Source organism: Mesoplodon densirostris, chromosome 15, assembly GCF_025265405.1.
Source record: "Mesoplodon densirostris isolate mMesDen1 chromosome 15, mMesDen1 primary haplotype, whole genome shotgun sequence".
In the NCBI taxonomy this organism is placed as follows: Eukaryota; Metazoa; Chordata; class Mammalia; order Artiodactyla; family Ziphiidae; genus Mesoplodon; species Mesoplodon densirostris.
Window position 1 is genome coordinate 25,826,696 of NC_082675.1, and position 27,772 is coordinate 25,854,467.

Genomic DNA, 27,772 nt, shown 5'->3' on the forward strand with positions numbered 1-27,772 from the left:
GGAGGGATGTGCTCAGAGCACTGGGGATGCAGTAGTAGAGCGGCTGGGGACCCTGCGAAGTTGCCAGGTGAGAGGGGGCGGTGCGGGGGGGCTGGGGGTCAGCTTTGGCGAGCGGGAGGCGGGTGTAGAGGTAGGGGCTGCTGGACAGGGCCGGTGAGGATGCGTGGGCTGCTGTCCAGGGCTAGGCCCTGGCTAACGTGGCTGGTGGAGGTCTGGGAGGGTAGCTGCCTAGCTCAGGTTCCGGCTTGTTGGTTAACCCAAGGCGTCTGAAACATTAGCCAACAGGATGTTTCAGTGAAGGGGGCCAAAGAGATGCTGAAAAAGGGGGTGGGGCAGGGCTTCTACAAGCCCAGGCAGGCTGAGCAGGGTGTGCATGGAGAGTGTGGGGCAGTTTTGGCATTAGCGGAAATGCGCATCCACTTAGCCCTGTGCAGGGTCGTGGGGTGGGGGATGGCAGCGTGGAGAGGTGGGCTTGGGCGTTGCACCCACCCCCCCACATGGAGATAGGAGTATGTCGGCTCTCCGGGAGACCAAGCCATGTGCTGGGCTGGGGGCTGGGGTATGGACCAGACGCAGCCTTCCTCCTCCACCCCCTGGAGCTACCAGACACCGCAGATAATTGTGAGGTGATGTGATAAATGCTACCTATGCAGGGAGCCATAGACAGGGAGGATGGGGTGGCCAGGAGGGGGGCACTTATGACCTCTGAGCTCTGGGCTGCTCATCCAGGAGGGAGAGGCAGCTGCAGGCCCAGGTGCTGGACCACGGAGGTCATGGTGCTCACAGCAGCCTGTACATGGCCGTCTCAGTGCATCTGCCCAACCACTATTTTAATGATCCCTGCTCTCCAGATAGAAAACTGAAGGCAGGAAGAGGAGACCCTGGGCCATCAGGGCTGGGACTGAACTTGAACCTAGGGACTGTAGAGCCCATGCCCTTGGTTGTGCAGCCTCTGAGTTTGGGAATTAGACTTGGTCCACTGGGTGCCAGACTGGCTCTGCTGCCGGAAGTTCCCAGGTGTTAACAAGCTGCTAGCCCTGGAGGCCCATGTACTTGCCCGAGCTCCAGCCTCTGTCCTCACATCAAAGGTGGGTGCTGAGATGGTGAACCGCTACAAGGGCGCCAGGGAGTGTCTGGGGCACAGGGGGCTCTCTGCCTATGCCTGCAATTGGCCAGAGCTCACTTCCCACTACCACTGGGCCTCGCCAGCCCCTTCACCAAGCCTGAGTTCTCCTTCCATCCCTTCAGTGTGGTCTGTGTGGCTCTGAGAGGTGGTGAACAAATAGCCATAGGGTGTGGGGAGCCCTGCTCTGTGGCCTGTGACAGTGGGCAGGGTGTTAGGCCAGGTCCCCCTGAAGCAGGTGCAGAAGGCATTCCAAGAAGGGAAATTGGGGCTTGACATTGGGAAGAACCTGCCAACCAACCAGTCTCACTGTCCTTAGAGGTAGTGAGTTCCCTGTCAGGGCAGGTGTGCAAGCTGACCTTTCTGGGGTGACGGAGATGGGAGCTCAGAGGCCAAACATTTGAGATTCTGTGGCCCTCAAATTGATGAAGATGAACTTTTGTTCAGCCAACTGACCAGATGTCTCCTCAGTGCAGATACCAGGGGACACAAAATGTCTTGGATGATATTAGGTTTCCTGACTCCCGGTGGGCCCTGAGATCCTGGCCCAGCAGTTCTGGAGGACGGGTTAGGTGCTGCTTACGTCTGGACCTGCCTGCCTGGCTCACTCACTGTGAGGCTCCCAACTGCATTTTGGGATGTTGTGTCTTTTTTTCTGGCCGAGTCATGTGGCTTGTGGGATCCCAGTTCCCCACCATGTATTGAACCCAGGCCCCAGCAGTGAAAGCCCAGAATCCTAACCACTAGGCCACCAGGGAGCGCCCAGGATGTTGTGTCTCTACCAGCCAGATGTGGCCCACCTGGGGCACAGGCTCACCTGGCACTTCCGGGGGCTCAGACACAGCCACTCCCGGGACCTGACAGCAGGGTGGGGCACCACTAGCAGGAAGTGGTCTGCAGGTCCTTCCCCACTTCCTGGGTTGCTGTCCTGCCGAGTAGCTTTGGGTAAGTCCTTTTTCCACTTAGGCTGGGGTTTCCTGTGCCAGGAGCACCCTGCTTGCCCCACCAGTGCTTTGTTTTTCCAGGCATAGAAATGGGGCAGACCTGAGCCTGTTAGAGCAGGAAAGTGGCCTCCAAGGCCTCTGTGGGCCCATTTCTCAGAGGGGCCAGGATGGGCCAGGTGCCTGCCTCCCTGCCCACTTGTCCAGGGCCTGAGCCTCCTGTCTGGCCAAGGCCCCCAAACTCTCTAGGTTGCTGGTGCCAGCACCGCAGGGGTGATTAGCAGATGAAAGGCTTTGGGATGGTGGGGTGGAGGCCAGCCCGACCCAGGGGAGCTCCTCCAGGAGCAGGGACACAGAGACCCAAGCTCAGCCAGCCCCCAGCCAGCGCCCCATCAACACTCCCTTCTTCCCATGGCCCCTGCCCTCTGCCTGACTCCCGGAATGGCTGAGGAGCTAATGGTCACCCACCAGGGTCTTAATGAGTGAGCTGGTGTTAATGGGTTACCCAGCCCGGTGGCACATTCACCAGCCTCCCCAGGCTCTCAAAGTCCAGATGCACTGGCCTGACCTTCAGGGTCTGAGCTCAGCCACTTCCTTTTCCAGCTTTGATGCCTCAGGGCTCGGGAAGGGTCAGGGCGTCAAGAATCTCCCTTGTACCCTCACTGCTGCGGAGATGCCCCAGGCTCAAATTGTTCCCTCTGCCTGGGTGGCCTCCACAGTCCAATCCCAGTGCTATCTGGATCCCCCCCATAGTTTCTGCCCCTCCCTGGGGGTCCTGGGTCTTCCTCCTTGGTTGACTATACTATCCCATCTTCAGTCTGGCTGGGGGCTCCTTGAGAGAAGAATCTGAATGGGCCAGGATCAGATGGGAGAGTGAGTGAGTGAATGAATGATGGATGAATACATGTAAGCAGCAGGCTGTGTGTGGACCTCAGAAGAATGGGCAGGCTTGGGCCTGCCAGCCCTGTGGGGGCACCCACCCCATCCTGTTGGGCTGGAGCAGGTGGTGGGTGTGTGAGCAAATGGCCCCATCCTCCATCAGCCTGCCTCCTCAACCCCAGAAAGTTGAGGGATGAGGAAAGGCTCCCCGGGTCATGTGACTCCTTTCTGTCCTGGTGACGGTGACCAGGGTCCTTGGAGTGACAGCCTGTGGACATCTGCAGCCCTGGGGGTTGGGGAGAGGGCATCCCCTGACCAGGAACTCTAGAGAAAACGTCAGGCCTGACGGGGCCTCTGATGCTCACACACCCACCCCTGTTGGTGGAGGCATCTGGCTGTGCCCAGCACTGTGGGAGCCCTCTTTGGATATTGAACGTGGCCAAGAGTTCTCCTCCTCCCAGAGGACCCTTGGCCTAACTGGCCTCTACCTGAAACCCAGCCTCATGTAGCCCTACCCAGGCCCTCAAAGCTCAGGTCTCTTATGCAGGGTTTGGGACCCCACTGGGCTTGAAGAGGCTACCTGCTGTCCCAGGTCACACAGCCCCAGGGACAGGACCAGGAACCAGTCCTCTTCCCACCTGGAAAGGTTCCTGTGCCTTTAAAGCCTCCCCCCACTCAGGCCAGCAGGGGGAGGGAGGGGAGGAGCTGGGCACTGGGGACTCTGCTCTGTGCTGGAGTACAGAGGGAGGACCAGCCTCGCAGCCAGGTGAGCTGGGGCAGGATGGGCGTCTGGCTGTACCCCAGTGCTATGTGACCCTGAAGCTCAGCTCACCATCTCTGAGCTGCTGGACATCGTAGGAGTGGGGAGCTCAGGCTTGGGGCCTCTCGGGGGCATCTGGAGGACTGGGTTCCAGCCCCAGCTCTGTTATGTCCTGGCTGTTCTCTGGAGGAGTCCCCTGTCCTCTCTGAGCCTCAGTTTATACACCTGCGTCATGGGAGTGAGCTGCCCTTCAGGGTGATGGGGGTGGGGATTGTGTGGACGGATGCTGCAGAGGGGTCGCATGGATGGGCAGAGCCTTAGGCCCTTGGTCTGACTGGGTCTGGGCTGGGAGCCTCTGTTTCTTTTCCAGTAAGTGGGTTTGAGGCTGCCTGACAAGGCTTTCCGGCTGACTGCTACAGTTGTGGGGTGGGTGGAGGAGGGCGGGGAAGTGGGCTTCTTGGATTGAGAGGGAGGAGGGCAGTGTGGAGAAACTGAGGCCCAAAGGATGGGGCAGCCTGGGGTGGTGGTGGGGTAACTGGGGTGGCGGGTCTGGAGTGGAGGCGAGTGGTGATGGGGGCTGAGGCGCTGTGTCCTCGGGCCACATCTCTCGGGCTCTGGTTTGCTCTCAGGGTGGGGGTGGGGCATGGCCGGTACAAGTACAAGGAAGGGGTGATTTCACAAGTCCGGGGACGCCCGCCCCCTTGCGGTCATTGCAGGCATGTATAGCTATTTCGACAGGTTTCCGGCAGGTAGTGGTTATCAGGTCTTGGGGAAGGAGCCTTTTTCTAATTCTCAACCCTATTCCACCAGGGTGGGCAGCAAGGGAGACAGATCCCAAATCCGGCCTGGGTCATGGTAAGCTTCCTGCCCAGAGCTGTGTTCTCATACCTAGGAGACATCACTCCTCACTGTGGGCACTGGTGGTAAGGAAGGTGAAGGGGTGCCTACCTGTCCATCCATGTGCCTCCAGGGCCAAGTCGCTTCTACCTAAGCCTCGGCTTCCGGCCTGTGAATGGGTTTGGGGCTGTGCCCAGTTTCGCTCCTGTGACTCTGGGGTTGGAGGATTAACAGAGAAACCCCACGCTGTCTGCTCTGTCTCACTCTTCTTCATGCTCTCTTCTCTGCTGCGTCCTGGAACATGCTCGCTCAGCCTAGATTCAGCATGGGTGTGTGTGTGTATGGGTGTGTGTGTGTGTGTGTGTGTGTGTGTGTGTGTGTGTCCTGGGAGGGGGTGGTGCTGATGGCAGGGTCAGTATCTCTGGCTGGGTGAGGCTTGCATATTCCTGGGGGCAGAGAACTCAGCACCTTTTGTGCCTAGGACAGGAGCCGTGGGGTCTGGAGGAGACCTCCAGCCCAGACCCACTGCCCCCAGGTCCCCTCTCTGCATGTGGGTGTGGGGGGCTGACTGGGACAGAATGTGACATGCTTGATATGTGAGGAAGGGCTTTGTTCTCTACGTATGTATGCCTCAGTTGACATGGCCTTTGAGACACCTTCGCTCTTGTCTCCCCTCCGTAGAACCTGCAGCTGCTGCTGGGCTTCCTCCAACTTGCCTCAGCTCAGGGTTTTCCTGTTGAGGTCACCTGGGGGGTCTGGGTCATCCTCTGCCCACTCAGACCTTCTTCTTACCTTCCTGCCACTTCTGCCATGTCTCATGCCATCCCAGGCAGGGAGAAAACCATTGAGCAGCCTCAGGCATTGAGACAGCCCTGTGGCTCTCCACTGCAGACCCCTCCCAGCCGACTGAGCTGCAATGCAGCCATTCAGGCAGGACCAAATACCCTGATGTTCCTGGCTGATGTTCAGTCCTCGGGGACAGGTCTTGGGCCTTGGTCCCTGGATCTTGCATCTTCTTAGTTACCCTGGTCTGCAGGGGAGGGGATGGTGTCTAGGGAAAGAGCTGTCATGGCACCCCCATCCCAGGGTCATGCTGGTTGAGGATTTCATGGTAGTGCATTGGGTCGGTTCCATGCCAAGCCCACCCAAGGGCAGTTGAGTGATAGGACCAGGCCTGTTCTGGCTGTGTGACCCAGGGCAGGCAGCAATGTCTGGTCAGCCTCCACGTCTCCTTCTACCTATCAAATGGTGCAGCCTTGCGGGGTTATTGCGGATTAGATGTCACAGATGGGGGCTGTGGGGGCTCCTGGGCAGCTTCAGCACAGCGAGCTGGGGAGCGGGGGAGGGAAGCATGACTCAGGAAGTAGCTGATCCTTCCCCTTGGCTGACGAAAGCGAAAGGGGGATGGGGCAGTGTCCAAGTTCCCTGGGGCGGGTCTGCAGCTGCTCCTGACTCTGGACTCCTTGGTGGGCTGGTCAGGGACATGCAGCAGCTTGGGGCAGGTATGGGGTAGCCAGGTGTGCACTGGTGGGCTGTGTGACCTTGGACCCACTCTGGCCGTTTCTGGGCCCTGCCTTTCCAGGCTGTTTAGGTGGTTCCGTGGGCCTGGGGCACTAATGTTCCTGGATAGGTGGTGGAACCTTCCGGACTTGAAGCCCTGGGCCGTGCTCCAGGGAGGTACCCTTGCCGTCCAGCTGTGGGGTGTGGTGAGCCTCTCAGGTCTGGGTTCTGCTCTGGTGCTGGTGACACCCCTGCTCCACGGCCTCAGGAACCATCTCTGGGACACCATGTCTGGCCCTGGAGTTCAGATACCCTGAACAAAGACAGGGCAAGCCTGTGGGGGACACCCACCCTTCAGAGGGTCCTGAGTCCGGGAGGAGGGATGCCTTGTCTCTGTCGCCACACCTCGCCTTCCCCATTGGGGCCACACCCCTTGCCTGCTGCCACCATCCAGGGGACCCCAAGGGTCACTGCTGACAGCACCTCCCACCTTCAGGGCCCTCCCAGGGCTGCATGAACTCTAGTCACCTGGCAATAGGCCGAGTCCCTGTGCCTCCTTGTTGCCGTGACATGACAGCAGCCTCCGGCCACCCTCCGGCCATCCTCCCCGCCAGGCCAGACCTTTCTTTGAGGACCGCCCGCTCTCCACCTACTCTGACATACACAGGGATTCTAGGTGGCCCCCGGCAGGCCTCTCTCCATCTCCCCCCCGCACCCCTCCCACCCCCATCCCCCACCCCCTAGACTAGATGAGCACGTGAGTTCCTCCGGCCCCTCCTGCTCCTTTCCTGCCTCTGCTCCTCCTGGAAGGAGCCCACCCCCATCCCAGATCCCAGCCCAGCTCTGAGGCCCCCAGAGGAGCTATGACCCGGCAGGGCCGCAGGCGTGGCTCTGGGCGGCTCCTGGGAGTGGGGGTGCCTGGCCTACACTGTGGCCAAGGTTTTCCCAGGCAGACAAATCTGCCTCTTCCTCCCCAGCCAGTGTCCCAACCCAGAGCTGTCTTCTGAGGAACAGGGGCTGTCCTGGCCCCCGGCTGCCCCCAGGCCTCAGGTAAGCCCACCAGGGTGAGGAGGAGCAGGATCGCTACTGGAGGTCAAGTACCTGCTCTCTGGCCTCAGTTTCCCTTCCTGACACTGATTTGGGTGAGAGCCAGTCCTCTGGGCTTGGACGTTGTTTTAGTGAGGCTGAGAAAAACTTGTGTGGGGAATGGGAAACGGAAGCACAGTCACCCGGCAGGGTGTCTTCCGCAGGGCTGGGATGGCTGCCTATGGGGGGCTGAGTCAGGCCTCCCTACTGCCCTGCCCAGGGAGAAGGGGATGGGTCAGTGCGGCCCACCCCTCCACCCACTCCCTGGCAGACTGAGCCTCGCAGGGTACCCCCTGCCCTTTGGGGAGCCCACTTGGGCCCTTGGGTGAAAGGATGCACAGGCAGATGGTTGAGGGGGCTGGAGCGTGGACCTCAGGAGGTCTTGGCTGGCTCGTCTAGGGGCCTGAGGGTGGAGAGGAGGACCCAGAGTTGTGGGCATGGGGTCTCAGCTGATGGTCCCAAGCCCAGGAGAAATGAGGCCATGCCCCCAAGCTGCCCAGCGTGGCCTGACCCAGTGGACAGGACTGGGGGGCCTCCTTGACCGGTGGGGCTGTGCCTGTGCTGGGGAGGGGGACACCTTCTCCTGTCCTGCCCCGCCCACCCCGCCACATATGATGGGAAAGTTCTAGGTCTGGAACAGATGCCTCAGGTTGCCAGCCCAGCTCCCGAGGTCCCGCAGACCTCCCAGCATAGCTGCCTCCATCAGGAACCCTTAACCCTGACCTGGCCCCCTGCCAGGGCCCGGGGTACGCCCTGAGAGCTGTCAGGCCTGGCAGAGGGCATGGACTGTCCTCAGGGCAGCGGTGGCAGCAGGATCTGGCTGGCTCTTTGGAGAGAGCCTTGCCTTCTGACTGCTCTTCCAAGGGCTGAAGAGCAGGCAATGCTGGTGGGGGATGGGAGGGTGTCCAGCGAGAAACGGTGGTGCCTAGATTCGGTCAAGGTGGTCAAGACAGAGAGGAAGGCTGGCTTGGACCCTGCTGAGGGTGTGGGGTGGTAGTCTGCTGTGTGACCGCCCCCTGAGCCTGGGGAGGAGAAAGCCCTTCTGTGCTGGGGTCTGTATGCCCCCACATTGGGTAGGACTCCATTCCTAGACCAGCTCTAGGAGACCCTGTGAATAGGGACAGGGTAGCCAGAGGGGTCCCAGCCCTGGGCTCTCCAGCAGACATCGCCCTTTGGAGGGAACTGAGTCCGGGAGAGGAGGCACCCTGCCTCTGTCACCACACCTCTCCTCCCCCGTTGGGGTCACACCCCTCGCCTGCTGCCATTGCCACGGGGACCCCAAGGGTTACTTCCATCCCTCCCTCACAGCCTGGCAGGAGGTCAACAGGGAAATAAACGGTGAGTGGAGGCTGACCGGCTCCCCTCTGCCATACACACAGGTCTCCAGGCCCCCCCAACATAGCCAACACTTACCTAACACTTCACGCTTTCCAACCCACTTCATCTTCACAATACTCCCAGCAGGCCCTTCTGTCATTCCACTGGACAGATGGTCAGGTGGTCAGTGACTTGCCCAAGGTCCCACACAGGTGAGACGGGGCAGGCTGGCCCCAGAGCCCACACTCCATCCCCTCGGCTGGCACACTGGCCCTCACCCCCTGGTCACGTGACAGCTCCCTGCCCTGTGCAACACCCTTGCTGCGCAGGGGAGAAATGCACTGTGGGGACGGAATATTCACCAACATGGGAGTGGCTGACAGAGTTCATCAGGGGCAGAGACACCTCACATTGCTCCCTGGAGGGCCAGGCCCAGCCCACTTCAGAAACACCTGCTCCATTTTCAGGAGAAAGCAGACTGCGTGGTCCGGGAGTCTCCCTGGAGCAGATTCTGTGGCCACAGGCTCCTGCAGAGCGGGAAGGAGACCCCAGTTATTTCTCTGGCCTGTTCAGCCAAAACCATCTTTTTTTTTTTTTTTTTACCGGTACGCAGGCCTCTCACTGTTGTGGCCTCTTCCGTTGCGGAGCACAGGCTCCGGATGCACAGGCTCAGCGGCCATGGCTCACGGGCCCAGCCGCTCCGCAGCATGTGGGATCTTCCCAAACCGGGGCACGAATCCGTGTCCCCTGCATCGGCAGGTGGACTCTCAACCACTGCGCCACCAGGGAAGTCCCCAAAACCATCTTTTGTGGCCACCTCCCCGGGAGGCTCAGGGCTCCCACCCGCCGAGGAAGGTAGGCTCTGGTCCCACAGTGGCTAATCTGATGATTTCCGGAGACTGTGGGTGCCCCCTTTGAGGGCACAACAAAAGCTGAACCCCACGCTCTGTGGCAGGTCACTCTGGGGACCCAAGGACGGTGCCGGGAAGGAATCAGGCCAGGCCTGTGCCTCCCGGAGTGACCTGCTTGGTGGTGGAGGGCTCTGCCACTGTGAGGAGACAGACAAGGTCCTGCAGGATCAGGGGCTCCTCTCCGGAAGTGAAATCCGGGGGGCTCCCTGCTGGAGATGGGGTCCTTACTGGTAGGGGGCCCTGAGGATAAGCAGGAGGATTTGGGGGGGCAGAGGTAGGACCAGGAGCTTCTGGCAGAGGGAGTGGCCTGAGCAAAAATCTGGGGGCTGGGTGACCCATGCATTCTGGGGGCCGGAAGGAGACACGAGGACATGTGTCTGAGGCTCGACTTTGTGCTGTGCCCTGCGGGACGAGGATGTGCCCAAGGCCAGGTCAGCAGTGGTGCCCTGACCTTCTACCCTCCCATCCCCCATGCCCGCAGAGCCATGAAGAAGCGGTCCATGCTGCTGGCCCTGGTGGCCGTGGTCCTAATGCTCCTTATCATTGGCCTCTGTGTCTGGTTGTCTGAGACCTTCAAGCCCTACAGCCACGTGTACCCCAGAGCTGCCGTGGCCACGGATGCCAAGCGCTGTTCAGAGATCGGGAGGTGAGTGGGGCAGGGTGTGGGGACACAGGCCCTGGAAGACAGCCACCATAAGTGGACCTGGGCAAGACCCTCGCCTCTCTGGGACTCAGTTTCCCCACTGGTAAAGGGGCTGCCTGGTTGAGGGGTGTTCAGTGTGCGTGAAGCTGCCTATCCTGTCCTTGGACCTTCTCAGCAGCTTCTGGTCAGGGGAGAAGGGGACACTGGCCCCGAGAGCAGGGTATGGGCCTCCCAGAGTCCAGCTGAGCCCTTTTCTCAGTTCAAGGGTGTCTGTCTCTTCAGATAAACTCTGCTGTTTTATTTTTAGACCCCTAGCTCACATGTACAAAGATCAGTTCTCACTTAAACACTTAAACAGAAAAAAGATATTATTAATAAAAAGTAACAATTTCCCCTTTTTTTTTCAATTATAAGTCACGTACATCTGTTTGCTTGAAAAAGAGGAACATTTAAGCCCATTGGTTTTAGAATACAACAGTTTTTTACATTAAAAAATCAAAAACTATGGGCTCCTCTCCATCCTCCTTTGGGCAGGGTGGCCAGGCGGTGGGGAGGTGTGTGGAGGGGTGCGCATCTCGGAGGGTAGAGAGCCCGCCGGCTCTCACTCCCGGCACGTGCCACTGGCAGGGATGCGTTGCTGGACGGCGGCTCAGCGGTGGATGCTGCCATCGCGGCCCTGCTGTGCGTGGGGCTCATGAACGCACACAGCATGGGCATCGGGGGTGGCCTGTTTCTCACCATCTACAACAGCACCACACGTGAGTGGCTGGCAGGGTGGGAGGTGAATGGCGGGGCTGCCTGCCTCAGGCTGCACTTGGGCTGGGCAGGCAGAGCTGGGCAACTCCTAGGTTCACACAAGTGAGGGGCTGGTGTTGGTCCAGACTGCCCACATGCTTCTTCTTCCAGGAAAGGCTGAGGTCATCAACGCCCGAGAGGTGGCCCCTCAGCTGGCCTCTGCCGGCATGTTCAACAGCTCAGAGCAGTCAGAGGAAGGTGAGTGCAGGCTCGGTGTGGGTGCGGTGGCAGGACGAGCTGCTGGAAGGCATGAACACCCCCCCACCCTCCACATTCTCCCTACCCCATCTGGGGCTGGGAGTGGCTCTGGCAGTCCCCTCCCATCCCTTCCTGGCCCCACAAAACCCTCCATAATGATTGGTCAAGCCCATCATTACAGAGGGTAAAGAGAGCTTCTGTTATTTCTGCTCAGGCCCCTCCAGGGCCACCCGGAGCTAGAACACGGAGAGAGTGATTACTATTACAACAGCTTGCATGTGCCGGGGTCCTGGGGCCAGCACTCTGCTCAGCCCTTTTCACCGATGAGCCCTTTGAGTCCTCCCTGTATGCTTGGCAGGTAGAGCGTGGTGTTGATTCTCATTTTACAGGTGGGGATGCTGAGGCCCAGAGAGGTCATGTAAACTGATTAAGGTCACACAGCTGGATGGTGGTAAAGCTGGGATTGAACCCAGGCTATCTAAACCCTGGGTTTTTAAAGGGCCTCCAAGTCATTCATTCGTTGGTTCATTTGTTCATCTGTGGGGATAGCTCTCTAGAGTATGGGGAAGAGTCTCTTTTCTAACCTGTCCTTAAGCCAAGAAGGAAATCCCTGCAATTCCCCAGGCTGCCAAGGGAAATCAATGGCCACCAGGGGGCGCCCCTGCAAGGACCCCGGTGGATTGCAGGATGAGGTTGGAGGGAAGGAGGGGTGGGGATTAAAGGCCATAGTGGGTCTGAACCCCTCCTGCAGGCTCTGCAGGACCCCTCCTGCATGTGGAACCCTGGGTAGGGTGCTGAGAGCAGCCGTTTTGGAATCTCCTCCAACACAGTCTTTGAATTTTTACCCACTGGGAAACTCAGTGTAGAAATGAAATCATTCAGATTGTGAGATTGTGGGAATCTTACAGACTTAGCATCTTTGGAAGCTTGGAATTCATGTATTTAACTAGGGCTTGTTGGGCACCTCCTACAGCGTCAAGGGCTGTTCCCTAAGCCAGTAGAAACAAAGATAACAGGTGAAATACACATTCCAGGTGGAGCAGGGAGAGAGAGCACACATGGGTGTGCCATGTGCCACAGCACTGCCTGGGAAGCAGAGGTGGGAAGGGTTGGAGGGCTTGTGGGTTCACCAGGTGCCCTGGTCAGGGCATGTGAGCAAAGACCCAGAGGCTGGGGCTGGGGACAGCTGTGGGGGTGTCTGGGGGAAAGAGGAGGACACAGGGTCAGGTAGAACCGCCCAGGTCATGTTGGACCTCATGGATCATCATGTCTGAGTGAGGTAAATGTGTTCCCTGAGTCGAAGGGGGGACCTGGGTAGATCTGGCCGCTTTCTGATGGGACCCCCTCAGGCTGCTGTGAAAGAGAGGGAGCAAGTTACCTGCCCATCAGGTGGCCCATCAGGATGTCACGGTGATAACCAGGGAGAGATGAAATTGGCGACTGGTGGCTGGGCGGAGCTGCAGATTTGCTGATGGGCTGGGTGTGACGCATACCCAGGAGTCTCGGGTGAGTTGGGGTCTCAGGTCTGCACCTGGAAGGACAGGGTGGCCCTTACAGAGACCAGCAAGGTGTTAAGTTTGAGAAGCCTTTTTCAAGTGGGCAGGTGCATCCTCAGATCTGGCCATCAGGGGAGCAGGCCAAAGAGTCAGTCTGGGAGTTGTCAGCATGTAATGGACCCTGCAGCCTGACATGGAGGAGGGCACCAAGAGTTGGTGCAGACAGAGGAGAGGGCAGGGAGTTGCAGAAGTGACGTAGGAAGAGAGAGTGATGGGCCAGGTAAGATGAGAAAGAGACCCTGCACTGGCAGCGTGGGGGTCACTGGTGACCTTGGTGACAGTGTGGCATGAGAGCCTGATTGACCAAGGTCAGGGCAGCACTTATTTAAGGGGGAGGAATTGTGTGCTGGGTGTCAAACCTTCTGGTATGTGCCAATGTTGTAACAACCCGGATCTTGGAACCTCATGCCCCACTTCAGGGTGGGAGAGACAGCTTGAGAGCTGCAGCCGCCAAGCCTGGGAGTGCCGCCTCTACCCTGCCTCTCAGGGTTGAAAGCAGGAGGGTGCCTGGGAACCGAGGCTGTGGCTGAAACTTTCTGGGTCAGTGCTGGCTTTAGGGTGTGGCGGGGGCAGTGAGGCCTAGTGGGGAACCAGGGTCCAGGGCTCTGTTTCCAGGGGAATCATGGCTCCTCAAAGGACAGTGCTGGGAAACAAAACTCCTTATGGTCAGATGGGGAAACCGAGACCCAGAGAGGGGACAGGGCAGGGGTTTGGGCTCAGGTCCCAGTTGGGACAATGGAAGAGAGGAAGAGAGGCCCTTGCTTTGGGACCAGCCCAGCCTTGAGAGTGGCCTGGGCTTGTGCCAGGGGCTTTGGCAGGTTTTGGAGGAACACTTGAGTCTTATGGGATGAGGGGCCTCGTGGCCCAGGAGGCTCAAACTGAGAAGTGGTGAGGTCTGGCTTCCTTATACTCTCGCTGTGCAACCGTGGGCCTGGCACAGGATTTCAGACATGGTGGCACCTGCGGAGACAGGCATCCAGGCCTGGGACAGCGGAACCCAGCACACGTGCTACCGCCCCTCCCTCCTGTGCCCTCATCAGACAGCCGAGCTGAGCCACACTCATGCCTGCTGAGTCCAGACGTGACCTCAAAAACCTATGTCCTTCCTGAGCCTCACTGGTCCCACCTGGGGATGTGCCTGGAACCTCCCCCGTGTGGAGCCACTAGCTGTGTCCCTCTCCCTCGCAGGTGGGCTGTCGGTGGCGATTCCAGGCGAGATCCGCGGCTATGAGCTGGCACACCAGCGGCACGGGCGGCTGCCCTGGGCTCGCCTCTTCCAGCCCAGCATCCAGCTGGCCCGCCAGGGCTTCCCTGTGGGGAAGAGCTTGGCGGGAGCCCTGCAGAGAAGCCAGGCTGCCATCCAGCGGCACCCTGAGCTGTGGTACGTCTGTGGTCCCTACTGGTGGGCGTGAGCGGGTGGCACTTTCAGGAACCTGCGCTGAACGAGGGACCAAAGCCCTGCCTGTTCTGAGCCTGGGGGTGGGGTCCCGGCCCCACCTGGGCTGGATTCTGTGGACAGGGGCACCCAATCCTTTGTTCTTTTGTGTGTGTGTGAGGGGAGTGGCTGAGTCCGCCCCACCTGCCTGCCTCACGGGAGCCCCTTCTGCCCCAGCGAGGTGTTCTGCCGGGATGGGAAGGTGCTGCGGGAGGGGGACCGAGTGACCATGCCTCGGCTGGCCGACACCTACGAGACGCTGGCCTTGGAGGGCGCTCAGGCTTTCTACAACGGGAGCCTCACGGCTCAGATTGTCAAGGACATCCAGGAGGCCGGTGAGCGGGCGACCTCAGGGGCCTGGGGCCAGGAACTCCACAGCGGGAACACTGAGCCTGGGGTCCTTGGGTCCTACCTGGCCTGGACACTGGGTCCTCAGGGAGTGTCTGGCAGGGGAGGGTCACAGATGTGTCTGCAGTTAATGACAGGCCACAGGGATCCACAGCTCCTGGTTAAGTCAAAGCTGAGAGAAACCCTGCAGTCCAGGAGGGAAAACCCTGGTGGGGGTAATGCAGGTGTAGGCAGGAGCCAGGGTTGGGGAAGCGCTAAAGTACAGACCCTGGAGGACTTCCTGGAGGAGGTGGTGCCTGAGCCACAGGTGAGGTTGGACTTTGTAAGCAGAGAGAACAGTTTGAGGCCTGGAGAGGCTTTTAATTCTCCAGGAGGATCACAGGGGATGAGGGCGGGCTTGGTGAGTGAGGCATGGGAGGGACTGCATGCAGGGCCTGCAGTTGGGAACTTGTGGGCAGGTTCTCATAGGTTCAGGAGCCCCATGCTGCCTCTCCCTCACCGAGCCATGGCCTCTTCATGTTAGTTTTCCCAGTGTGTCAGGGAGGAGGGTGATTAGCATGTTGACCTTTACCACTGCCATCTGGAAATTAGCCTGTGAATACTTGGTATGTCTGGAGCCATTTCCCTAGAGAATTAAGAGCTTCCCTCTACCCACCCATTAGTCATAGGAGGAGGGGACTTGGGGGAGGAGGTAGGGGAAGTGGGGGATGGGAGCAGATATTTCCCACTTAGAGAAGATCCTCTGGCCGCCAACAGGACAGACGACAGACCCAGAGGCCAGTGGGGCAGCAGGTGGAGGGCGCTGGCCTGGACCTGGCCAGGGGGAGGTGGCACCGTCAGGGAGGTCCGGGGATAGACAGGGCTCCCCGCTTGATGGCCCCCCAGAAGTGTACCCCATCTCCGTGTCACCCCATGTAGGGGGCATCGTGACGGCCGAGGACCTGAACAACTACCGCGCAGGGCTGATCGAGCACCCACTCAGCATCAGCCTCGGGGACACCCAGCTCTATGTGCCCAGTGCCCCGCTCAGCGGGCCAGTGCTGGCCCTCATCCTCAACATCCTCAAAGGTGAGCTGCCCTCCACGGCCCTGCAGAGCAGCGTCCTGGGGGTGGGCACAGCCGTGCGAGGCCTTGGGGTCACGGGGTGGCTCTCAGTGCCAGAGTTCACGCTGGGCGGCCTGGTCCAGAGGGCACATCTGGTAAATCTGAGTGGTCATCTGTGACCCCGTGGACTGGGTAGCCCTGTGGCTGACATGTGAGGCCCAGACCTGGGGGACCCTTGCTTCCTTCCATCCTCCCCCGCCTCCCAAGCAGCTACTGCTGTTGGTTATTAAACGTCCCCCTTCTCAAGGTGAACCAAGTGGGTCAGGGAGGCGTGGACCACCCCCCCTCCAGGGCACTCAGCTGTCCTCGCCGAGCTGGGTTGTCCCGGGGCCACCGGGACCACCAACCTGCCCGGCTCTGCCCAACCAGGGTACAACTTCTCCCGGGCGAGCGTGGAGACACCTGAGCAGAAGGGCCTGACCTACCACCGCATAGTGGAGGCCTTCCGGTTTGCCTACGCCAAGAGGACCCTGCTTGGGGACCCCAAGTTTGTCAATGTGACTGAGGTAAAGGGCAGGGGCTGGCCTTTGATGGGTGGGGGGCCTACCATGGAGATGCCAGGAGGGCTCCCCGGGCCACCCCAGCCTCACTCAGGCTTTATTCATCTAGTTCTGCCACTGACTTGCCCTTGGCCCTACAGTGTGCTAGGATGGACTGTTGACCCTGAGTCCTGGCCTCTGCCCCACAGAGCTCACAGGGTGGGAGAGACAGACTTGTCAGTGAGTGATAGTGCCCTCCTCTGCCACACTCCAACCTTGGGGCCTTTGCATGTGCTGTGTCCTTGGCCTGGAAGGCTCTGGAGTGGTCAGTGCCGAGGTGAGGAATGCACAGGGGCATCACAGCCCTCCGGGTGGAGGAGGGTGGATTCAGGGGAGGGGACCAGTGTTCCAGTTGGGCAGAGGCCCCAGCCACGTGCTCCCTGGTCACACCCAGGAGCTAACTTCCCAGATCCCCACCCAGGCCCTGCACTGCCCGACCCACCCACTTGCCATGTGCCCCAGCTCCAGGCTGGACCTCCACCTCCACCCCGATCACATCCCTCATTACCTACTTGGGTACCCCCGACCCTGCAAGGTAGACTCGCAGACCCCCTCACGCTGACCTGTGACCTCCCGCAGCTGCTCAGCAGCCCCTCTTCTCTTTCCTGGGGATGATTTTGCACTCACTGCTGCCCACCTCAGCACCTGGCATCCCTGAGGTGGTGGAAGCCACTGCATCATGCCCCTCTTTGCCCTCCCTCCCGGCTGAGACTGGCCTTCTGCTCGTCCACTCTCTGACTCTGCACGCCCTTCCTACACTGCTGCTCTCCCTCCTGGGATCCCAGTCTGCCCTTTCTGATGGGTCATTTCTGAAAGAGGTGTACGGTTGTGGGTCCAGAACCCTCCAGCTGCTGCCCCGTCCCTCTGCTCCCCCTTGGGGCAAACTTGGCCACCACCTCCTCTCTGGAGCCCTCTCCCCTCGTGCCCACCCTTCCTCCCTCCATACCTGCGCCGCCAGGTCCTGAGACCAGCCTCCGTTTCCCCTTTGGTCCACTCTCTGCAGCATCTCACCATGTTCACCAGCACCTCCCTCCCTTGACTTTTTAATTTGCAAGGTTATGGACGTTGGGGCACATTTCCTTCCTCTCTCCCCGTCTCCATCCGTCTCCCCCTTGCTCTCCCTGTTTTTTCCTTTTTAGATGCCTGGTCAGCCTTTCCCCAGGGGTCCCATCCATGTCTTGAGGCCCCCGGCCCGTCAAGCTCACACCTGCTGTTGCTGTCACGTCTGCCAGTCTCTTAGCCTCAATGGACCCCCTGGGCTGTTTTGTTGATTTTAAGGCCCAGGGCAGTTGTCTTTTAGGCTGTCCCAATTCCTGGATTCAACCCTGTTTCCTTGGAAGTAGATTCAGGCTGAACGTTTTCCCCTTGGATTAGTCACTTAATTCATGGGTGTTGCTGGAACCTTCTGGAGGCATTTCCTCTGCTCAGCCTCCTGCGCCCTGCCTTGCCCATGAACTCAACACATCAGGTGTGGCCCATCACCCACCTGAGACAGATTCTTCAGGGTCCGACGAGCTCCTTTCCCAAATCAGGCTCCCAACCTGCCCCAGTTAGAGGCCACTATAGACTGAAGACTTGGAGCCTTTCTCCGTTCCTCTTTTCCACCTGGTAAGCCCCCAGCATCTCACCTGGTGGATATCATAGCCTCCCAGTTGGGTTTCACCCCCACACAGCTGCCGGAGGGATAACACCCATCAGCTGCTCACTCCTCTGCCCTAAGCACAGGTGGCTTTGAAGTCCTTATAGGGCTTGTAAGGACCTATGGGATCAGCCTCTGCTGGCATCTTCAACCTCCTCTCTCCCTAACCCCATTCACTGTCTGCCTGTCACTCACAGGCCTGCCTTAGGGCCTTTGCATTACCATTCAGGTGGCTTTTTCAGATACTACCTTCTCTGAGAAGCCCTCCCTGACCACTCTGCTCCCACCCCATCACACTCCACCCCCCTCACCTGGCTTGTTCTTTCCAGCACATCCCTGCCTGCCTTTGTCTTCTCTGCTGTGAGGGTGGGGACCTGCGTGTCTGTTCCCTGCTGATCCCCCAGTGCTGGGCATGAAGTTACAAGTTCCCTGAATGAATGAATTATTGGATGCAGTGAGAGTGGGCACTCTGAGGACGGACAGACATTCAGAGTTGCTGGACAGCAGCAGAGACAGAGGCTGGGGAGGGGGGGTCAGACGGGCCACGTGAGACTTTGGGTGCAAGAGGGTTATGGTCAGAGCCATGGCTGGGGGCTTCCTGAGAGCTGCTCGCACAAGCCCATCCCCCTCCCCACCTCCCTCACCTCCTCAGGCCAGCTCTGGGGTCTCGGCAGGTGGTCCGCAACATGAGCTCCGAGTTCTTCGCTGCCCAGCTCCGGGCCCGGATCTCCGATGACACCACTCACCCAGCCTCTTACTACGAGCCTGAGTTCTACACACCGGATGACGGGGGCACCGCCCACCTGTCCGTGGTCTCAGAGGATGGCAGTGCCGTGTCGGCCACCAGCACCATCAACCTCTAGTAGGGCTGCTGGGTGGCCGGGTGGGCCGGGGCTGCCTGCGTGTCCTAGAAGGGGGGCTCCACATTGGTAGAGTGCTTTCCCCTACCTCCCCAGGGAGCGTGTTGGCACTTCGGTGGGCACGTGGGGCTGGTGGGACGGGGCAGGGGTGGGCACAGCTCTCTGATCCAGCTGGTCTGCAGCTTCGGTTCCAAGGTGCTGTCACGGGCCAACGGGATCCTGTTCAATGATGAGATGGATGACTTCAGCTCCCCCAACATCATCAACCAGTTCGGGGTGCCCCCCTCACCGGCCAACTTCATCACGCCAGGTGTGGGCACAGGGCTTGGGTGGGGAGGGGGCTGGGGTCCCAACAGGCAGCTGACCAGCTCCTCTGTCCCCTCCCTCCCGCCGGCCGGCTGCAGGGAAACAGCCGCTCTCGTCCATGTGCCCGGCGATCATCGTGGGTCAGGACGGCCGGGTCCGCATGGTGGTGGGTGCCTCTGGGGGCACGCAGATCACCACATCCACTGCACTGGTATGTGCCACCTGCCTGTGCCCCCAGCCCCTTGCCCGCTGGGCTACACTGACCCCATCCCCTCATCTGCAGGCCATTATCCACAGCCTGTGGTTCGGCTACGATGTGAAGCAGGCGGTGGAGGAGCCCCGGCTGCACAACCAGCTTTTGCCCAACACCACAACGCTGGAGAAAGACATTGACCAGGTTGGGGGCGGTGCTGAGTCACAGTGGGGGCCCCTGGGAATCCTGGAACAGGGCCTGGATCTCCTGAGCCACTGCGGAGTGGACAATGGCTGCTGTCCTCTGCCTGGGGCAGATGACTCTCATGCCCGCTGCCTGGGCCACTTTGCACCCCATGCTGTGAGGGCCAGGCCACCTGCTCCAATGAGACCCAGTCAGCCCAGCTGCCCCCAACTTGCTCTTTGTGGCCACTCAGACAGAAACGGCACCACCTGCGTTTGTGGAACCCATGCCCACACAGGTGTGGTTCAGACGGTGTCTTGGGCCCCCGTTGAGGCCTCCCTCTCCCTCCCACCCCCAGGCAGTGGCTGCAGCCCTGAAGACCCGGCACCACCACACCGAGGTCACTTCTACCTACATTGCTGTGGTACAGGCCATTGTCCGCACAGCTGGCGGCTGGGCGGCTGCCTCAGACTCCAGGAAAGGCGGGGAGCCTGCGGGCTACTGAGCACTCAGGCAGGCAAGGTGGACCAGCAGCCCAGGGATGAGATGTCCGCTGGGGGTGGGGGGCTGGGAGTGGGACTTTGGGGGACATGCTTCCCCTGTGAGCGGCAAAACAGTGCAATAAATGGGGGCTGCAGTGCCAGGCTCTGGGCGGTCTTGCCGGCTGGCTCCCAATTCCCTGGGCCTCAGCATCCTGTGTGAAGTGGGGCCACCTGGCAGGGAAGGATGGAGATAAGGGATTCAGAGGTCTGGACAGCTCAGGCACTGGAGCCAGCCTCAGCATTTTCACTGGAACGGGGCGGGAGCTGGGAGTGGAGGGCTGGGGTGGGGGCCCAGGGTGGGCCATGCCAAGCACTGTTCTTCCTCACCTTGAGCCCCACGACGAGAGCCAGACCACTTCTTCCCTGGGCTGGGCAGCAGCACTTCCCAGTGTCAGCCACCAGGGGGCGCATGGCCCCGGCGTTTCCTCCTGGGAACCCTGGAACCTCTTCAGCCCGGCGGGTGTCCAGCCTCACCATAACCAGCACACACTGAGGTGAAGCTGAGGTCTGGGTGGGGGTGGTATTGGGCAAGAGGCTGGAGCAAAACATGTTGGTCAGGGCCAGACCCAGGGGGCTTTCCAAGCAGAAACCCAGAGTGAAACCCAAGCTGTGATCCACTCCAGAAGGAGGCCCAGTTCTCAGGGATCCATGAACTGGAAGAGGTCGCCAAATCTCCAGGGGTCAGGGCTTGGGCCAGCGCCCCAGGGAGGGTGGCTCTGGATGGGGGAGAACCACAGACGCAGCGCCCAGCCTCCCACACCGGGGCCAGCCCCTCCCTCCCTCAGGGCCTCCTAACTCATCCTTTATACACAGTTGTAACGCCCGAGGTGAGGTGCTGGGAAAGACCTGGGGAGGTGGGCAGGGGTGAGGGGGTCCCAGCACAACAGCAAGACATCCCCCTGCCTAGTGAGCACCAGTGGGGGCCCCTGAGGGCAGGGGCACAGGACGAGGAGAGCCCAGGTTTGGGCTCTCCTTCATGAGGCAGAAAATCCTGATGCTTCCAAAGTGCCCACAGGGAAACAGGGTGTTGGTCTGCAGAGTGCCCCCATGTCTGAGCCTGAGCCCTCGAGGGTGGCATCTCTGGGGTCCCTGGGGGATGGGGGGACAAGATGGAGGCTGAGCTGGTGGGGTGGGCAGTTCTCAGCCCTCATTTTAGCCCCAGAGGAAAGGCTGTGGCCAATTTGCAGGGGAGAAGACTGAGGCCTGAGGGGCGGGCCTTGCTCCAGCGGAGGTGGGGGCTGGCCTGGAACTCCCTGGGCCCCAGCACGTGGACAGGGTGCATCCCAGTTCCCCAGCCGTTATGAGGTTCAGCTCCCCCCTGGGGCCTGGAGACTTGGCTTCCCCTCTCTTTCCTGCCCCTCATCTCCTGGACACGGATGTCCAGGGCCCTTCCTGGCTGGACCTCCCTGACCGCACTTCTGGCCAGCCCAGCACAATGCCTGTTCCTTCCCTGGGCCTTCGCTCTAGCAGTCCCTGCACCCTGGCCTCTGCCTGACTAGGAAGGCTGGGGAGAGGGGCCGTTGTCTCTGTCCCTGCTTCCTCTGCCTCCCGGGCTGGCCCTGGCCCAGGAATGCACTCTGGTTCCTGGTTGAGCAATGTCACTGTGGTTTGGGGGTCCGGTGGGGGTGGTGGGAGGTGACCGCAGCCCTCCCCACCCCCCAAGGGTGCCCCAGTAGCCCCTCCAGCTCAGGCTGGCAGGGGCTTTGGACAGGGGGGCCTGGCAGGCTCTGTGGCTGTGCGGGCAGCACGTGCCTCAGTTTCTCTGCTGTGCCAGAAGGGGTAAAGAGACCTGGGGAGGGCAAAGCTCAGCTGGAAAGGAAGCTGGGAGAATGTGGGGGCTCTGGGGGTGGGAGTCCAGCCCCTGCACCCTGTGCCTTGCTGAGTCTCGTCAAAGGGGGCACCTCGGGGAGCCACCACTCTCCCAGCCACCTCCCAGCTGGGCACCCTGAAGCTTGGGCAGGGCAGGGTGCAGGCCGGTGCCCCCAGGAGAGGAGGCGCTGTCAGCTCAGGAAGAGGGAAGCAGACACGCTACCAGGGATGGGCAGAGATGCAGGTGGAAGGGAAGCCCGCTCCCTGAGGCCCAGTGGCATTTCCGGGACAGCAGGCCCCAGGGATGGACAGTCCGGTGGGCACTGTGTGCCAAGGGCTGGACGCAGGCCCTGTCTGCATTCCCCACACAGAAATCTTGTCCTGGTCATTTGGCATTCCAGTCGCCTCCCCTGAGCGGACAGGGAAGCCAAGCCCCCTCCTGGTCACCCCTGGCCACCCCCTGCCCTGGCTTCAGCTGAGCTGGGACTTGAACTCAGGTCCTGATTGACATTGCCTTGGGTCCCCCTCTGTCTGCCTCTGGTCCCCTTTAGCCCCAGTGTCCTCTGGCTCTGAGGATGCTGCGGTGAGCTGCGGCTGGGCGGGGCCCCATGAAGAGGAGGTGAGTTGGGGTTCTGCCCTGGCCCCCTGCCCCACTGAGCCTGATCCAGGGGAGGGTCCTGGGCAGGCCTGCACTCTGCTGTCCTGGCTTTGCTGGGAACCAGGGAGCAGCCATGGGATCCTGGGAGCCCTGCACCCCAGCTTCTCCCGGGAAGCCAAGCAGGCACCGAGTCCTCACACACACAGGACAGGACAGGGTAGCCCTGGGCATTGGCAGCCGGTGGGAGGGGTAATTGTACCAAGGCTTTCAGGGGACAGGCGGTGGGAACAGCAGTGAGGGAGTTAACGGCAGCCGCTGGCTTCTCTCTGGCAGGAAAAACTCCCCATAGACGCCCTGCTGCCTGGCGCCTTGCCAGGGCCAAGACTGGGGCTGAAAACTGGAAGTCCAGGCGGGCGGCCAGCTCTGCCTCGGAGGTGGGCGCTGGAGGAAGGCAGCAGCCCCGCTGCCAGCGGCCTGTCCACATTCCCACCTGTCCGCCTGGCTGCCCGCTGTTCGCCTGGAAACCTGTCTATCCATCTGTAATCCTGACTGTCCACTTGTCCATCTGACTTTCCTTCTCTGTCCAGCCATCTGGCTGTCAATCCATTTGTTTGTCTCTGGCTCTGGTCTATTTGTCTATCTGTCCCATCATCTGTGAGTCCATCTGCTCATCTTGTTGTCCATTCATCCACCTGTCTCTCTGTATCTCTCCGCCCACTGGTCTGTGTGCCCACTTACCTCCCCTCTCCCCCTGGGCCACAGAGCCATGGCCCAGGGCCACGGGGCCACGGTCAGCATGGTCCTGCTGGGGCTGGGGCTGGCGCTGGCCATCATCGTGCCTATCATGGTCATCTCTTGGCACCGCGTCCACTGTGGCCCCCAGGCCTTTGCCCATGCTGCAGTTGCTGCGGACTCTAAGATCTGCTCGGACATTGGGCGGTGAGTAGGAGGTGGGTGGGAACTGGGTGGCCCTTGACGCTGACCCCTCCCGGAGACTTTGTGACCAGCGGCGAGAGTGTGGAGAAGGCGCACGTGTGTGCGTGCTGGCATGTGGGGGTCGTGTGGATTTGGGCTCCAGTAAGGAAGCAGCCTCAGGGCCCTTGCACAGACCAGGTAGCAGGTGTGTACATGAGACAGACAGGGGTTTAGGGTAACAACAGGGTGGGCAGAGCAGAGGTGATGTGTGAGGCTGATCCTAGCTCCAGGGCTTGGGAGGCCCAGCGAGGGCACTGCTGCAGTGTTGCTTGTCTGGTCCCGGCCCCTTCAGAGAAGCCCTGGCAGTTTTCCAAGGCTGGGGTCTTCCCCCGGGGGCATGGGTGAGAGGGTTCAGGGGCTCCATATGTGAGGACTGCCTGCCGGGGTGCACTCAGTGCTGCCCAAGACCAGGCTCCCCTCCTGGCCCTGGGAAACTGGCCTCTGATGGCATCATGTCCCCCACGGCCTCCCCTCTGCGTCAAGGCCTGGCGCCAGGCAAGTGGCAGGCAGAGTGACTGATGTTTGGTGGACCGGGGCAGGGAGGCTGCGGAGAGGGGCCCCAGCTGATGTTTCCCTGCGCTCTTCCAGGAAGCCCAGCCCACAGGAGGCTTCCGCTGCCTACCAGGACGGGATGTGCAGGATGCCCCTCCTGGCCCCTGCCCCACTCTGGGCTTGTGGGAGCCTGGGCTAGCAGCCCCCTCCCTGCCAGCTCAGTCTGCTTCCCGGAATATCTGCCTCAAGGGCCATTGTCAGGATCAGAAGTGCTTTGTGAACCAAAGAGGACTGTCCTGGACCAAGGGGCAGTGTGTCTGAGTCCCACCCAGGGCACCACTGGGCAGATGGCATCCCTGCCCCCTTCATCCCGGGGTCACCCCTCTTCCGTGCTTTCTCCCTTGGTTTCATTCCTTCCTTCCTCCCTTCATCTTCCATCTGTCTGTTTGTCTGTCCCTGCCCTGCCCCCTTCTGGCCTGGTCCTCAGGCTCTTCTCAGGGTGCTTTGTCCCCTCCCTCAGGGCTCCCTCTAGGATAACAGGGACAAGTTGGGGGCAGACTGCTTGGTCTTCCCAGAGGGCTCTCAGGGGCCGGGAGGGGAATGACCCCTCCCAATGCTCTGGAGAACTGCAGAGGTGCTGTGCCCCCTGAGCCCATATTTGCAAAGATGCAAACAAGTTGGGGCTTCAGACCCAGAGACCACTGATGGGGACGCGGACCCCAGGGGTGGGGGGCTGCTGCCACGGATCTGTGAGGGGGTCCGGGCCTGTTGTGTCTCCCCAAGTCTTTGTTGGGGGTTTTGGAGGGCCGGGGGTTGTGGTCTCTGCTCCGCAGCCCTCGCTGGTGAGGTGAGCAGATGTGGTTCCCCCCAAGTGTTTCATGTCCTTGGCGCTCCACTTCCTGCTTTTGTTCTAAGAAACCAGGGGTGGGAGAGAGCCTGGAGCTGCCACAGCTGCTGTGGGACAGGGGCTCACATGATCTGTCAGGGCTGGGGAGATCCTGCAAGGGCCTCCTAGACCCCACCTCCTTCCACCCTGTGAGCACTGGGTTCTCTCAGTGGAGCTGGGACTCCTGCAGCAGCCAGAGCCCCTGGGGGAGGATCTGGCTCCAAGCCTAGTGTAGACACAATAGAAGCACGTTGACAACGAGGGCACACCCCATCCTGTGTGATGCCAGTGTGTTAGGCTCATGTGCAAACTGGGAGTTCCGAGGCTCCACGTGAGGGCTTGCCTTCAAGGGAGACTTCAGGGTTAGTGGTGATTTTTAGGCTTTGTGATGTCTGTCTGCTGTGACCACTCAGAAATGCCACACAGGATCCTGAGTGGAGGGTTCATAGTTCCACTTGACTTAGAGGAAACTAGGCCTGCACAGAAGGGACCAGCTGGGTGTCACAGCATGAGCGGGCCCAGCTGGGACTGTCCTGCTCTGCTGCCCCTGCAGAGAGGGAATCTCTCCGGGGTTGGAAGGTAGGGTCTTCCCAGGGTCCCCACCCTCTGCCCAGGATTCCAGCCTGCCCTGGGCTCAGATCGTAAAGGCCAGAGCTTCAGTGGCCATGTGGGTAGTTGTTGAGGGGGCCGGCGGGGGGCCCAGGGTGCTTGTCCTGTGGGGCCCTGGAGTCAGGGGTGGGGAGGGGCTGGGCCCCGCAGGTTGGGTCTCATCAGCTGCTTCAGACCCATTCAGGAGTCGGCCTGTGGGTCATGCCCTCGGTGCAGAGGAGAAAGGGGACTCTGGACAAGCCTCGGTTTCCCCACCTGTGAAGTGGGGCTCGTGTTGGCACCTCTGTCACGGAGCGCGCCCGGCCCAGAGGAGGTGTCCCTGGCCTGTTGTAACAGTGGCTTGGTCTGGATGTGGTCGGCATCTCAACAGGGGACCCTGCTGTGGGGAAGGCTCACGGGATTATGGTGTGATGTCACCCTTCCTCCCCTCCCAGCCCTTGTGACCCTAGTGGCTCTCTGGACTCCCGGTTGACTCACCAGGAAATTACTGCACTTCCAACCCTCTGGGGTTCAGGAGGAAACAGCCTGTAGACCTGGGCATCATGCACACACACGTGTGATCGTGCGTGTCCGAGTGTGTATGTGACAGCAGCCTCCCAGCTCCTTGGGGACAGGCAGGTGAAAGAAGTGTGACTGCTCTGCACCGCAGCTCTCTGCTGGCCACAACTGGCCCCTTCACAGCTGAGGAGACCCAGGCTCAAGGAGGGTGAGGCATGTGCCTGGTGAGTAGGAACCCCAACCCAGGTGGCCCCGAGCGCGTACCATCCTGTCTGTGGACATGAGCGTGTTCATGGTACATATTGGCGGGCGTCGTGGATGCGTGAAGGTGTGTGATGCTTGGCTACCTGCAGCACCTGCCACCTGCCAGCCATTGTCCTGGAGTCATAGTGGTAACCAGATGGTCAAGGCTCTTGCCTTCGTAGTGGGGGGAGACAGACAATAACTCCACACCTAATGCTGAAGGGTTGGAAGTGATTATTGGTCATTCTGGGTATCCTCGTCTGTGAAATTTCTGTTAAAATCTTTTGCCCATCTTTCTGTCAAATGTATATCAAATGCATTTTCTGCATTATCAAGACAATCAAATGATTTTTCTCCCTTTAAAAAAGTGCAGTGGGACTTCCCTGGCGGTCCAGTGGTTAAGGCTCCACACTTCCAATGCAGAGGGCGTGGGTTCGATCCCTCGTTGGGGAAATAAGATCTCACATGCTACGGGTGTCACAGCCAAAAAAAAAAAAAAAAAAAAAGCAATAAATGTTAAACTGCCCTTGCATTCCTGGAAGGAACCCAGCTTGTTCATAATTTAATATCATTTTTATTTATCCCTAGGTTTGATTTGCTAATATTTTGTTTAGGATTTTTTTCTTCATATTCATGAGAGGTACTGGTCTGTAATTTTCCTTTCTTCTCATGTCCTTGTCAGGTGTTGGTGTCAAGGTTACACTGGCCTCATAAAAAGAGCTAGGAAATGTCCTCTCCTTTTCCATAGTCTGCAAGAATAGGTTTTGTGTTGTTGTTTTTTCTTGTTCTTAAGATTGGTGTTATTTCCTCCTTAAACGTTTGGAAGAATTTACTGGTTAATCTTCTGAGCCTGAGTTCTTTGTGTGCATGCGAAGGTTTTAAATAACAGATTCTGTTTCTTTAACAAGTATAAGACTTTCAAGTTTTTATTTTTTCTTGAGTCAGTTTTGGTAAGTTCTTTCCAAGGAATTTGTCCAGTTTGTGCAAGTTGTCATGTGTTGGCATATAACTGTTTATAACGTCCTCTCATTATTATCCTCTTAATGTCCATAGAGTCTGTAATGAGGCCCCTTTTTCATTCTCGATATTGGTAACTAGCGTTTTCTCTTATCATTCTTGATCAGTCTTGATAAGGATTTTATCAATTTTATTGTATTTTGGAAGAATCAACTTTTGGCTTTGTTGATTTTCTTTATGATGCATTTATTTCCTCTTTCATTAGTTTCTACTTTTATCTTGGCTCTTTTCTCCTCCTCCCATTGAGTTTAAGTTGCTTTTTAAAAAATATTCATCTTGGGCTTCCCTGGTGGCGCAGTGGTTGAGAGTCCGCCTGCCGATGCAGGGGACACGGGTTCGTGCCCCGGTCCGGAAGGATCCCACGTGCTGCGGAGCGGCTGGGCTCGTGAGCCATGGCCGCTGGGCCTGCGCGTCCGGAGCCTGTGCTCCGCAACAGGAGAGGCCACAACAGTACAACAGTGAGAGGCCCGCGTACCGCAAAAAAAAAAAAAAAAAAAAAGATTTTCTTTCTCTTATAAGAGACTTAGTCCTTTTTACCTAGATGCCCAAATAATTATTAATTTTTATTAATATCCAATAGGTTAATTTGAATACATCTCTATATTGGCTATTCTGAATTGATTTCCCGATGCAGTGGAGTGTGCTTTCGACAAGTAATTTTTTTTTTAATCAGAAAAGTTACCTTGAATTGTAGTTTTTATTATTTATTATGTTCCATAGATTTGGCTTTCCTCCTTGGGACTCCTATTAAGTGTACATTTGATCTTCTTTATATCTGTATTTTAAAATCTCTTTCTTCATTTTTTTAAGAAGATTTATTTATTTATTTATTTTATTTTATTTTTTGGCTGTGTCGGATCTTGGTTGCAGCATGCGGGATCTTCATTGAGGCATGAGGGATCTTTTTGTTGCAGTGCGTGGGCTCTTTGTTGCGGCATGTGGGCTTCTCT

General features: G+C 59.1%; 2 protein-coding genes across 7 annotated transcripts in view; both read left to right on the forward strand.

Moving 5' to 3' along the window:
- Positions 1-19,917, forward strand: GGT1 (gamma-glutamyltransferase 1). 4 transcript variants are annotated; one of them, XM_060118972.1, is made up of 13 exons: positions 1-67; positions 9,836-10,000; positions 10,625-10,755; positions 10,904-10,990; positions 13,735-13,927; positions 14,159-14,316; positions 15,248-15,397; positions 15,803-15,939; positions 18,286-18,473; positions 18,654-18,781; positions 18,876-18,988; positions 19,061-19,174; positions 19,512-19,734. In XM_060118972.1, exons 2-13 carry the CDS (start codon positions 9,840-9,842, stop codon positions 19,656-19,658), a joined length of 1,707 nt encoding a protein of 568 aa, XP_059974955.1. In that variant the 5' UTR covers positions 1-67; positions 9,836-9,839; the 3' UTR covers positions 19,659-19,734. The 4 variants fall into 4 exon arrangements, with proteins under 4 accessions (XP_059974955.1, XP_059974953.1, XP_059974954.1 ...); XM_060118970.1 differs by having other exon boundaries at positions 19,061-19,917; XM_060118971.1 differs by having other exon boundaries at positions 18,876-19,174.
- The window catches only part of GGT5 (gamma-glutamyltransferase 5), a 25,430-nt gene continuing 16,770 nt past the window's right edge, over positions 19,113-27,772 (forward strand). Inside the window, exon 1 of one of the 3 annotated variants that reach the window (XM_060118975.1) lies at positions 19,113-19,174. Coding sequence is in view for 2 of the 3 variants with exons in the window: in XM_060118974.1 (XP_059974957.1) it covers positions 19,999-20,189 (191 nt within the window). In the remaining variant the exon portion in view is untranslated. Of the gene's footprint in view, positions 19,175-19,998; positions 20,190-22,654; positions 23,042-27,772 lie in introns of those variants that run through there. The other 2 variants (XM_060118974.1, XM_060118976.1) reach the window with 2 other exon arrangements.

Coding starts and splice junctions, on each gene's coding strand:
- GGT1 (XM_060118970.1), top strand. CDS start 9,840: ATGAAGAAGCGGTCCATGCTGCTGGCCCTGGTGGCCGTGGTCCTAATG. Junction 10,991..13,734: donor CTCAGAGCAGTCAGAGGAAG/GTGAGTGCAGGC, acceptor TCTCCCTCGCAG/GTGGGCTGTCGGTGGCGATT. Junction 13,928..14,158: donor CAGCGGCACCCTGAGCTGTG/GTACGTCTGTGG, acceptor CTTCTGCCCCAG/CGAGGTGTTCTGCCGGGATG.